Source organism: Molothrus ater, chromosome 7, assembly GCF_012460135.2.
Source record: "Molothrus ater isolate BHLD 08-10-18 breed brown headed cowbird chromosome 7, BPBGC_Mater_1.1, whole genome shotgun sequence".
Lineage (NCBI taxonomy): Eukaryota > Metazoa > Chordata > Aves > Passeriformes > Icteridae > Molothrus > Molothrus ater.
Genome location: NC_050484.2, coordinates 3,353,686 through 3,366,570, shown reverse-complemented (window position 1 = coordinate 3,366,570; position 12,885 = coordinate 3,353,686). Strand labels below are relative to the sequence as shown.

Sequence of the window (12,885 nt, the reverse complement as noted above, 5' to 3'; positions counted from 1 at the left end):
GAATTAACAGCTTGAAAAATTCTTCTCTTGAGATGTTCTGGAAAAGTGGAATGGCTGCTTTTAGTGGAGAAAGCTTCCTACCCTGTGGGGCAGACTCAGCACACCCTTGTGGGGCTGCAGCTGCTTGGGATTGTGGGACTAGGGAATTTCTAAGCCAAAATCCATTTCTCTCTCCTACACATACACCTGGTTACAGAGATCACCAGAGGAAGAACACGATTCACAGCTGCTGACTTTGCCTCTTAGTCCTAACTGTGAAGAAACTATTTATTTATGTAACTTTCTTCCCACAAGAGTTTCCATTAATTCTGTTGATGGCAGCATTTTTCAGCATTACAATAGTGAAATAAAGCACAGAGCATTAAATTCTTCTTTGCCTCCAAAAGTGAGAAAGAAACACTGGCAGGAAACTGATCTTGAAAAGGTAATGCTTTGGTTTCTTATTAATTTAGAAATCTGAATTAGTTTTATGCTCTAATTGCAAATTAAATTTTTATATATTTTCCTTTATCAACCTTGATAATTTAACAGAATTTACCAACTGGCAAGGCTCAAGTACTTTTTCTTCCAAACTCTTTTATACCACAGCAGTGCTCCTAATCATCTGTGAGAAAGCTGCCATGCAACAGAAGGCTGGGAATTGCTAACGGTAATGATGGAAACTAATTCAAACCAGGCCACAGGTAGAAGCTTTTGGGAAAGCAATCTGCATCTTTTCAAGCTGGTCAAGCTAGAATAGCCTTTTAAAAAAGCAGTCTCTTTCATTCCAAAGGAAGCCCAGCCATTATCTCTCTACCCAACGAGAAGGGCAAAAAAGGAGGCAACAGGGACGTATTGGGTAGGGAAAGTTTTTGCCAAGTTTGCCAACATTGCCCTGCCCTTTGCTTTTCTGAAGTGGTTCACAAGCAGAGGTGCAGTGTGGAAACCCACAGGGGCACTTCCTTTGCCAGGCTTTGTCTGTTTTCTGTGTCTCTCCCCTCTGCTCTGGAGTTGCCCTGAGAGCTGCGATCCCTTCCAGAGGCTGCCGATCCCAGCTCATCTCATTACAGCGCTGTTTTGGATGCTGAGATTTAACACTCCTAGGGAGCTGCCTTTCCCTAAAAGAGTGATGTAGCATTTTTCATGAAGGGATAGTAAAAGGTGAGTGATGGGCAGTGTGAATCATGGCATAAATCATTTCAGGCACGGACGTGCAGCTTTCACTCCAGAGGAAAGCTATTAGGAAAGGATGTCAATGTTTTAACTTTTTAATTGCATCTACTTGTTTGTTCCTACTCTCATTCTTTTTGCTTTTGGCTTAATTATTTCTCCCTAAAGTATGCTGCTTACCTAATAAGTTGACTAAGCTTGAAAAATTGATTCAAATACATATTAACTAAGAGCTTGTGAGCTACTTTACAGCAAGCAGCTCCTCAGTTAGTTGGTTTCTTTAATAGCGCCCTCGGTCTTACCAAAAATACCCCAACCACTTGATCTCTTTTTCTGTTCACAGCTTTGTCAGCATCTAAACTTTATGACAATTTGAATAAATTTAAAAATCAAGCCAAGCCCCACCTCTAGATTTTGCGCTGAAAATAAACAGTGGTTCTCTGTGTGGAGAAAAGTGATTTGTTCCTTGCCTGCTGCTCTGGTTTAAAGCAGGTTAGAAGGGAGTTGTTTCTGAAATGTGTAACAGCTGATGCTGTAGACTAAGTGATTTTTATTCTTTCTTTCCTCCTGTAGCCTGCAGTAATTATCAACAACCTGGTAAGCACAATCAAAGGAATTAATAAGTAAAGATTCTCGAAGAAGTAATTTAGATTCATGCCTGTTGTTATTTACAGACATTCTAGACAAAAAGCTTAATGTTAGGGTACAGAGGTTTGCAATACACAAGACTATAATGACATAAACACTTTGTAGGTTATTACAAAGCTTCTAGAAAAATCCTTTTGCCCTGATGTGATTAAGGAGACAATCTTAAACAAGATTATGGATCTGGAAACACATGTGGATCAACAGCATAGTTTTGACTTTTTCTCAGATTGGATCCAGGACCAAACTTTGTTGTTAATAAGATGATTTTGTATTGGTACAGCATGTACATGGTCAGATCTAATGCAGTAAAACCTGGGTAGGTTACAACACTCAGTTAAATTGATGCATTTTGATAATTGCACATGGAGTGGATAAACAGAAAGTGATCAGAGAACACCACAAAATAGATGTTCTGAATTTATCACAACTGTGTCTCTATCAAGGATTTAGAGTGATGTGTTTAATACAATTCTTTTTGGAGGCACTTGATATTGTAGGGAGAGTCCACTTCCTGAAGTTGTTTCTTTTTGAGAGCAAGTGTGTGCATTTATTCCACTTCACAGGAATAAATATGTTTGCTGCTGCTGTACAGCTAGGAGTGAAGATTCTGTGTGCATGGGGACTAGAACAAGCACACAAACGCGACTGTGAGTTAGGAGGTTGCTTGGCCTCTAGAGATACAAGTTCAAGTCTCTGGAAGACTGTTTCCTCATTATTTTCTAGGGTGTGCCAAGGTCTGCTGGCCAGTCTAGAAGGTTAACTTCAGGTATGTCAAGATTCTAGCAAGTTGTCTCCCTCCCAAACCCTTAATCATAGGAGCTTGGGAAGCAGCCAGGAATTTCACCAGACAGGACAGGGTTTTTCAAGCATTGCTGTGACTGAGATCTATCACTGACTTCCAGATGGGCATTTACATAAATGAAACAAAAGATAGGAGCTTTGCGCTCTGAGTATTTCCCTCTTCTTTTGCTCTTTAATGGTTTGATGGGTTTTTTTTCTTTATCCTTTTTTTTTGTCTGTTTTAGCTCTTATTTTCTCTATTGAAAGCATTTTTCTTAGATAAATTCTAAGACCTCAAACAAGAATGCAAGCTATTCAGTTATGCTACAGCTGCATAATAAAATGCTGAATTAAATGTCAGTGTTATAATTATTACTGAAGGACGCTGTCAGGTGAGATTGGGTAACTCAAGCCAAGATAAAAAAGGTGGCAGAAATGACTATATTAGAGAGAGGATGAGTTGCAACAGGCAAAATGATTGATTATGCTGTTGTGCAGTGTTTAGTTTGAATTTTTTGGTAGGTTAATCTCAGCTGAGAGCATTTCTCTGGTAGTTTGTCCCCTTTCCTTTGCCCGTTTGCCCTGAGGGGCTCCGTGGCTCTGTGGGGGCAGAGCTGCCTCTCAAACTGCTGCTGCTCACCTTGGTTTTCACCTTGCTTTTCCTCATCCCCAGCCACCATCAGGTAGGTAAGGAGGGAATTAAGGCATGTGCTGCAGCAAAAGGGTGATCTCTGTGTTTTCTGGCACTCCCTTTCCCCTCTGGAAGTGAGGGAATTTCCATGGCCGCTGCTGGCGCCCCTCAGCCCGCCATGAGGGGAAAATGGGCCTTGCCTGGATCTGCTCTGTGCCGTGTGGGCTAAATGTGTTTGTAGTGAGATCCTTGGAGCGTGGGTGTGAGGGAGCAGTGGCCATCCTGATGCCTGAAGAGGCTGCCTGGAACAGAGGCTAGACAGAGTTAAAAAATAAAGCAGGTATTTATTAAAAAAGCCTTCAATGGATGCACCTTGGGCAGTATAAGAGCCCGGCCGTGGCTCTGCCCAAGATGGACAATGGGTCATGAGTTTTTACACTTTTATAAATTTTGGTCCATTTCCATAATGGGGTTAATTGTCCAGTTACAGCTTCAGGTTATGCAGTCCCATCCTCTCAGTTTGTTCTCCTCAATTTGTTGGTTTTTTTTACTTTTTGGGCCTGAAGCTGCAGTGGTGTCCTTGGTTCTCAGGCTGGAAAAGGATTGTTTTTTCTGACTAAACTGTGAGGAGAACTTGCTAACACTTCAGATGAATTTCAGAATTATACACTAATGCAGTACAAAATCTGAAAAATATGAAAGCTAAAACTTGGAGCATCAATCCCACAGCAGCTTTCCTGGGCCCAAGCTGGGTGGCACCTCAAAAGTGAGTGGGAGCACCTTGGTGGCATCTCAGAGGTGGGAAAACGTGGTTAGCTTGTGCATTTCACACATCCATTGCCACAGGAATTGTTCCTAATGCTCTGGTTAATGTGTCCTTTGTCTCAGCACAACTGGCTCATGTCCAACAAAATCAGGCCTGGAATAAAATTTGGGCTTTTACAAACTCTGTAGATTTTTAGGGCACAGTCTAGCAATATACCAAGTATGTGCATGTGAACAATATCACTGATTTCAGTAGGGCTGTTGATGCCCTCTTATTTAGATATATTTGGTCTTGTCTGACGCTGTAACCAGTATCCATCCTCTGGAATTCAGTGAATGTCATGTCCTCGCCTCCAAAACCCACCTTGATGTTGGAGAAAGAAATATTAGCAATTTCCCAACAGGTTCCACTATAAAACCAAGCTTTTCAGCCACTTGTAACTTCACCCAAATATAACTGCTCAGCCCAAAATTTCCTGTGCTAGGTATGGTGAGCAAGGCTGATTTTTTTATGTAAGAAAATGTTGGCTGCAATCTTTCTGTCACTAGGAAAAATGCATTTGAGAGGTTTTTTTTAATCTTGCAGGAACTCTGCTGCTCTCATATTTTGGAGCAAGAAATGCAGCAGAAGAGCTTTCTGGTCTGAAAGCAGCTACTGGCATTAACAAGAAACCTCTTTGCCAGTACCCGGGAATGCAAATAAATTTGATCAAGTCATGAAGTTCTAAAAATTATGTATCACAAGCAGCATTCAGTACAATGCTGTATCAGAATTTGGCAGCTGAATGCTGTCTATATTGAGAACATATTTTTCTGTATAAATCCTGGGTGTGAAACTATAGAAAACTGGATTTTGTTCTTGTTTCTGCCATAAAGAAACTGGGTGAGGCTGGATAAGTCACTTAGGAGCACTAAGCTGGTCATTAATTTTGCATTTTTCGTTTTCTCAGTGCCTAATTTTGAGACAGTTTAGGTTAGGTTTCTATTTCACATCCAAGCAGAGTCAGTTTTGTGTGTGGAATGCCCAGTCCCTCTCCTAACCATGATGGAACCCATCTACCTGGGTAATACATGAGGGTGTGCTGGGAGAACAGGCTGCTCATGGCACATTGGTTCCAGTGTTTCAGAAACCCTGGTGCCAGGAAGTTTTCCTCCACGTGGATGTGAGCTCTGCCCTCGCTCAAGTTAGTGGCTGTATTAAACACCCAGCTGATGTGCCCCAGGCAGCTCTGGGTGCAGCACTTTTTGACCTGAAGGTTGATTTTTGTGTGATGTGGTCAAGTGTGGAACGCCCTGAGACTGCAAGTATTTTGCATCTGAAGAAACTGTATTTTTATTTATGGCTCAGTCAAAATAAATTAAAATAATCGATGATTGTTTTGAAAGCAAATTACTGGGAGTACTATACATCTACCATGGCAAGTGCTGAAGAGATGAGAATGTCTTATAATGCCAGAGTGAGTTGTGTAAACAAGGGTATTTATATACTCAACAGCAGCAAATCTCCCAGAGGGTTTTTTGTTGGGTTTGTTTTTTTTTTTCTTGGCTGAGTCCCCACTGATCCCACTTTATCCCCAAGGAGGAGGAGGAGAAAACTAATGTTCCTATCACACATGTTCCATTATTGATTTCCATTGCAATCCACCCTAAGTCTTCTGTGCTGGAAATAATTAGACCCTGTGAACAGAGATGAAGCAAAAATCTATACAATGCTGGATTGCCAGAAATGAAGACAAGGGTGCCTAATTAATGCTGCATATAGAATGCCTTTTGGATGAATGGGCTTCCCTTTCTCAGAAGCAGCTCAACAGCAGTTGTGTCACAAATTTGCTGTTAATTAAATGGTGTTCACTGTGTGCCTGTAAAAATGGCATGGAGGAAGAAAAACATTGGACAGCAGCAGCATTTTGCAAAAGCTCTGCAGTTTAGAGGGAAGACTGTGAAAAACAAATTTGCAGCCTTCGTACAGACAGCAAGATATTTTCTTCTGTATGAAATTCACTTTATGGGTTTTCCCAAAGCTCCACAGGAATGTCTGGTCATTGCAGAAATTTGGGCATTTCAGAAGCTGGACTTGGAAGTGTGTTGGGAGGGTTGAGGGTAGGCAGAATGTTCCTGGCAGCTGAGGCAGGATGGATGAGAGCACAGCTGCAGCCTGGCCAGGGTGTAAGGGTTGTTCAGGAGGAGTCAGGGTCTAGAGGAAGACACCAGGTAAAATTTTCTCTGCATGGAAGGTGACCTGAAGGTGATCTAAGGCTGTGTAATGCAGCTTGGAAACTGAGAAGGAAGATCTTTAGAAGGAATGTAAGAGAGCTGATGGAAAGGCTTCACAACAGCCCCCACTAAGAGCAGAAATATCTGGAGGGAAAAACTGGAGGGGATCTGAAGTGTCTGAAGCAGGTTAAGAGAAAAATGTCAGCTGTGTGCACATGCAGATAGCAGCAGTGGGGTTGTTGGTGCTTCACAGGTCTCTGTAGCAGAGGGATCTGGGACAGCTCTTCTTGTCCTGTAATTTGCAGGCCACTGGTGTCTTCTCTCAGCCTTTAATTCTCTCCTTTTATCTCTGTTCCCCCCTTGCTCTTCTAGATATCTGCTGTGGCCAATCTGAATGATACAACTGCTCTCTGTGCATCTCTGGAGAATTTAAATAGCATCATTGCCTCCTTCTCTTTTTTCCTATAAATGCAGAGGAAGTTTATCCTCTTTAGGAGAAGATAGAAAGCATTTTTTTCGAAGAAACTGGAGAATGAGTAAATCCCAGGCTCCTCGCTCAAGCAGATGGATTCAACTGATGAGTCTGTAGGAATCTTCCTAGGCTGGGCATTAAACTGCAAGAAAAGATGTTTTCTGATGAAATTCTAGTTGACATAAATATATTTTTAGCAGGGATTTGATAGAGGGAATTATTTTTCCCACTATAGGAGATGCTGTGGTTCTGGTTTAGGAATTTTATGAAATAATTTGAGTGCAGAAGAAAGGCGCAAATAAAAAAGAGGTTTTTACGACATTGTGCCTTCTAAGTCCTGTCTTTTCTCCCCATTTGGGTTCTTAGCATTGTCTCTCTCCTCTCATTCTGCTCTAATAAGCTTTTTTCTCTCCGACCTGTCGGCCCTGATGCACAGCTGAATTAGGTGCACACACAGGTTGTGATTCTTGTCCCCATTACTGCAGTTTGAGTCTGAACTCCAGATTTAATCTGCCTAAATAAGCCACTCCTGGGAGTAAAATCAACTACTAGAACTTTTTGATGTTCAACAAATAGCAAGGCATTACAATGATTTAAATCAAATAACCAAATCCATATGAAATACACTTCTTGTTATCTGTCCAACAGATTGATTTTCTTCCCTGGATCCATTTTAAGCTGCACTGCAGTTGCTAAATCAAAAATAAACTGAGTTTTCAGTCTACGGGCGTGTTAAGTGTATGATTTCCATTACATCACAGCGTGCCACATATTAAAAATGAAAACATGGAACACATTTTGAGTACAGAATTGAAACGAATTTTCTGACCTAGTCCCAGTGAACGGGCTCTAAAGTGCTGGCAATGCCTGTAAGCTCCTGGACTGTAATTATCATTTGAGTTATTTCACAGTGGTAGGAGACTTTACACCTGTGGGCACAAGTGGGGACAGGCTGACATCGGTGCTTTTTGGAATTATTTTGGATAAGTGGGAATGTTAATGATGTCAGTGCAGCTTGTTACCCTCTTGCATGTTTGTTAAAACATAACCAAACAAAGTATTTTAAAGCATTGTTTGAGTGTTAAGTGGAACTTCAAGAGAGTGTGAAAACAATTCTGGTTTCACAGAAATCAGTCCTGTTCTTTTTTCTTCAGCAGCAGCAGCAGCTCATCTCCACAGCATGTATTTTGAATTCTCATGAGCTTAGAAAGTATCGCTGTTTGCTCAGTCCATCCAGAATCAGACTCCTGGGGCTGTTGCCCTGAGTTAAATGGATCTCATGTGTTTCCCATGAAATGGGACTGGTACAGAACATAACCTGCCTTTCTCTTCTCCTGCAGCTTGGCTTTACACCCCCGGAAGAACATCGTGCTGACGGGCGGCGATGACCACCTCTGGAAGACGTGGGGCTTTCCTGATGGGAACATCCTCCTGACAGGGGAGGGACACACGGATTGGCTCTCAGGCTGCTGCTTCAGGCCCAGGTCAGTGCCTCTCAGCATCTTTTGCTGGTAGCCATGACCCTGAGAAATGTTCAAAGTCTCTTTTCCCAGCCTGAGCACTTGAAGAATGAGTCAGGGCTCTTCATTTCTCGCTCTCAAGGTTGTTTATTGTATCTTATCTATAAAAATTCTTTCTCCTGCCCTGTCCATCCAGCAGGACAGTTCCAGGCACTCTGCCTGCCCCCAGGGCAGTGTTATGTATTTATACTAAAAACTACATCTACAATGTTTACGATTACTTTCCAATGCCTATCACCTATGTTAGACAGTGAGCTTCTACTCTAAACCAATCTAAAAGTGCCACCATCACAGCAGAAGATGGAGGCCAAGAAGAAGAAGGAGAAAGGCTGGACACACCCAGATCCCTCCATCTTGCCTCCTGAACCCCCATTCTAGAAACCTCAAAATCTACTTTTCACCCCGTGATAGCTTCACTATTACTCTACCTAAACTGTTGTGGCTTGTTGGTCTTCATCTAAGGTTGGTAATTTGCTCCATGGGTCATAATCAAACCCACAGGTGTTTTGGGCTCCATGCCAGGGCTTCTGAGCCCCCTGGCAGGGGTCCTGGCCATTCTGGACAGCCAGAGGGATGTCCTGGGTTCCTGTCCCTGAACAGGCCCTGCTCTCTCCTGGAGCTCCTCCATCCACTGCCCTGCTTTGCTGCCTCTCTGTTCTCCCCCTGCACACTGCTGAATTCCCAAACATGTAGATAGAATGTCCCTCTGCCGTTCACAGTGTTGACTTAAGACTGATTGCTTTTAGTATTTTGTACATCTTAAACTCTGTCCCTATAGCAGTGCATGTAACATGGAGTAATAAGCTTTTCAGGTCTTGCTGTATTCATTTTCTCCCTGTTCATGCACTATGGCAAACACAGTCCCATTATTAATAATACTGAAAAGTTGATTTCTTGTATTATGCATTATTTGTCATATGAGTAAGAATATTTGGGTTTACCTAGAGAATATGAGCTTTCCTGCCCTTTCATCTTATGGATTTGAAGCTGAATTAATAAATGAAGGTGAACATGGAAAATACAAATTAAATATTTAAGATACAAGGGTCATGGAAATAGGGCAAACACGAAGTAGATTTTTTCATCTTTCTGTTGAAAAATAGGACACCATTTTACTCTCAAACTAAAATGCATTTGATAAGGCTGAGCTTCTATATGTTGAAATTACTTTGCATCAGATTTGTGAGGCAGCATTTTAAATAGAGTTCTTTACTGTTAGAATAATAAAGGTCTGCCAGGCTATTCACCTGAGGCTTGGTTATAAAAGGAGCATTATTAAGCCTTCAACCTTGTATTTTCATTGTGTTTATTTTATTGAGCAATATTAGCTCTCTTCTTCATGAGGAGGAAATGTATCCTATTTAATTTCATGGTTCCTCCTGATTTCTGAGTTTGTAATGAGCTACCAAAGGCAGACATAGTCCTCTGAACACAAGAAAATCCCCTCCTTCTTTTCAAAACCTCAAGAAGCAGGAGTCACGCTTTCTGGGATGAATTAAACATGCACTTACTCTTCTCTTGCATCACTTTCTCCTAAGAAAAACAGGCTTTTTCTTAAGATGCTTGTGTTTTCACCATGTTCTCTTTCTCATGTGTATATCCTTAGAAATAATTACATTTAAAAGAAGTGGATAATATTTAACTTAAATAATTGCATATAATACAGGAGGAGGGAAATGGAAGGCTCAGCTTCTTGTTTTAAGGTGGTAGGAAAATTTATCTATTGCTGCATGACAAATTTCAGAGTTTGTGAGTGCTGGACATGGTTTAAACTTGCAGATAAACAGAATGCTGCCTTTTCCTCTTACCTGTTGTGAATATAAAACTTGGCACAGGGGAAGAAAGGGAAATACAATTAGAAGAGCATGTTATCATTTATAAAGCTGCTGGCCATACTAATCAGATTTCGATAATGCATTGTTACCATGACACCCGCTGACTCAGAGACTCAGAACTATTTTCTCATTAGTCTTTGACCAGAATACAGTCCTTTCAATAGGCTTTCCTATTTCTCATTCAATTATTGAAATTAAAATGAGTTGAGGTACATCATTATTCTCTTGCAGTATAAATTGACTCCTGCTGAATGCTCTGGAGTGATTCAAAAGCAGTGCTGTTAAAATATTGTCTTCGTTACTGCATAAAATACATAATGTGGCTGAATACATTTAATCATATTTTAATATTTTTTAATTTTTTTTTAGATAGGAGACTTTTATATATTTGTTTTTCTCAGAAGTAAAACCAATTAAGTAAAAATGAACAGTTCTAATAGATTTTTTTCTTTTTCTGGAATCAAATGTAGATATCTTCTAGTTTTGTTCCCAGTTTAAAGATTTGCAATGATGTTCACCCCAGAAGTGAAAAAAAAAAATTTTTTTTTGTGCCACTGGGCTATTAAATGGTGACCTGTGTAGAACTTCCATAGTTCTATAGTCTTTCCTGTTTGTCCTCTGTGAGATCACTTCTCCTCTGTGAAGTGGAGAAGTTCTTCTCTCTCTGTAAAATCTCTGTGATTTCTTCTCTCTCTGTAAAATCAGGTTTAGGACAACCTCCACCTCTGGAGGTTGTGGGAAGTGTTCTGTGTGCAGGCACACGAGTCTGCTGGCAGATCACCTGCTACAGCATCCTGCACTAATAACCCAAAATCTCATGATTTGATGAGAGCTGTTGCGGCTGCGCGGATGGCTGGAGTCCCGGCACTCCACAGCCCAGCTCGCAGTCCAGGTGCTTGCCCGACTCTGGGTCAGGTCCGCACCTGTGGGTCCGCAGTCCACGGGAGGGCGAAAGCCACGAATGCGCACGAGAAGAAAGGGAGGACTCAGGTAGCCGAGGGAAGTCAGATTTATTCGTCTGACAAGGCGGGTGCAGGGCGGGGAGGGGTAACCCGGGAGTGCCTGAGCTACCCGAGCCACAGAAAACTGGAGTGCAACAACTTATAAAGACAGGGGGCGGGTAGGGGTGTACACTTACAGCAACGAATAGGAACATCAATACTTAGATACATAATACAAGTGACAGGTTGAATCAACGAATCAAAGAAAAATTGAGGTGGGGCCCCAGCTCCTGCCCAATCACCCAACGCCCAGGAGAGAAAAATCTAGAAGAAAGGGATGGGCCGCTAGGTGACAGACAAGGGCCTGGGGCGGGGGAGAACTTGGATACATTGCGGGACCATGGCAACCTAGGTGGAGCAAATGGATTGACAGGAAACTGCCCAAGGCAGGGACAAACCACCGCCGCTCAGGGCAGGGGAGAACTGGGATGAACCAAAACAGAACACCACAAGCTGTGATGGGCATTTCACTGCTGCTTTTGCACGTACAAGTGGCTTAAAATCCCAGAAATCTGGGGGTTTATGTGCTCACAGAGTATCACTTGAGCAAGGGGCTTTCTCATGGTTGTCTCTGTGCCACTGCTGTACAAACAGGGGTAAAGCTGCCAGGTGGTTGGGAAGATCTAGAGACTTGAAGCTAAAGTGCTGTTGGGTTTTTATCTCCTCAGTGTCTCCAAGAGCCTTGAGAGAATTTTCTCTAGGAAGTAGCAATAGCAAGGTAAAAGTGTGTTTTGGGCTCTGGATTAGAGAGATGAGGATTGTCCTTTGGAGCTTTCCCAGGACTGATGTACCACAGTGTCCTTAAGCATCATCACAGAGCCTTGGGGGCAAAGAGTTGTTGGATGGAGGAGTCTCCCCCATCATGCCCCCACTGGCAGTGTGCTTCATTCCACAGTGATTTTATGCTGAAAACCACCTCTGTTTCACTTGTGCTCAAAGCAGGGTGAGGTGATACTGTGCTGAGGCTCCAAGGCTGCTGCTGTGTCGCTCCTGGGTCGGCACAAAGGGTCTGATGTGTTCTCCCTGCAGTGGCTCCCAGGACAGGGGATGAAGGGCAGCAGCCTGGCTTTGTGCATGTGAGGAGAGCAGAGCAGCTCCCTGCAGATCTGAGAGTAAAGCATTGCCTTAAGCTTTTAAAATAAAAGTAAAACTTCAAACAGCTCCTGTCATCTGCAGTGTGCAGCATCTGGGAGGAGGAAGGAGAACAGTGCTTCCTTCTTTGAAACTCAGGTGACACCTGGTCAAACTTCAAAAAAAACCAGTGTTTTTACTCTGGTCTGGCTGAACACTGCTTTGCAGATGAATTAGCTGTTTCAAGCTCCTGTTGCTGTTGAAAAATTTAATGTTTGTCAGTTTGGCCATTTCTAGATGTGAAGGAATGAGGGAATGAGAATGACTCCTGTCACAGTCACACACAGAGGTTTTGTGCTAGGAATCTGGAGAGCTGGGGAAGAGCTGTGTTGTGCACCTGTGTGTGCCAGGCGATTCAGATATTTGAAATAGCAAACAAAAATCTCCATCTTTGCCAATTTCCAGGATACGTTGAGGATGTTAATGCTGTACCTCTAAGGACTATACTCTAATTACACAAAGATATTTCATGGCATGTACTAGATTTATTTATCTTTGTTACTAACCTTCCTGGCTGGCTAAAGAATCAAGCTCTACAGGATAGCAGAAGTGTGTGTTAATGTCTGATAAAATCCCGGTGAACAGTATAATATTATATTCTTGCCCTGCATGTGGGCTGGTATAATATGTAATGTCCTTAATATATTCATAAATATTAATCAAGTCAACTCTTCTAAAATGTTTGTAGCCCTTTTAATGCAAATATTGTCTGGTTCTGTGGAATACAATGAATTTCTGA

General features: G+C 42.1%; 1 protein-coding gene across 1 annotated transcript in view; it reads left to right on the top strand.

Moving 5' to 3' along the window:
- The window catches only part of SPAG16 (sperm associated antigen 16), a 372,092-nt gene that overhangs the window by 165,852 nt on the left and 193,355 nt on the right, over window positions 1-12,885 (top strand). The window contains exon 11 of the mRNA XM_054515419.1: window positions 8,000-8,143. Within this exon, the coding sequence (XP_054371394.1) occupies window positions 8,000-8,143 (144 nt within the window). The remainder of the gene's footprint in view (window positions 1-7,999; window positions 8,144-12,885) is intronic.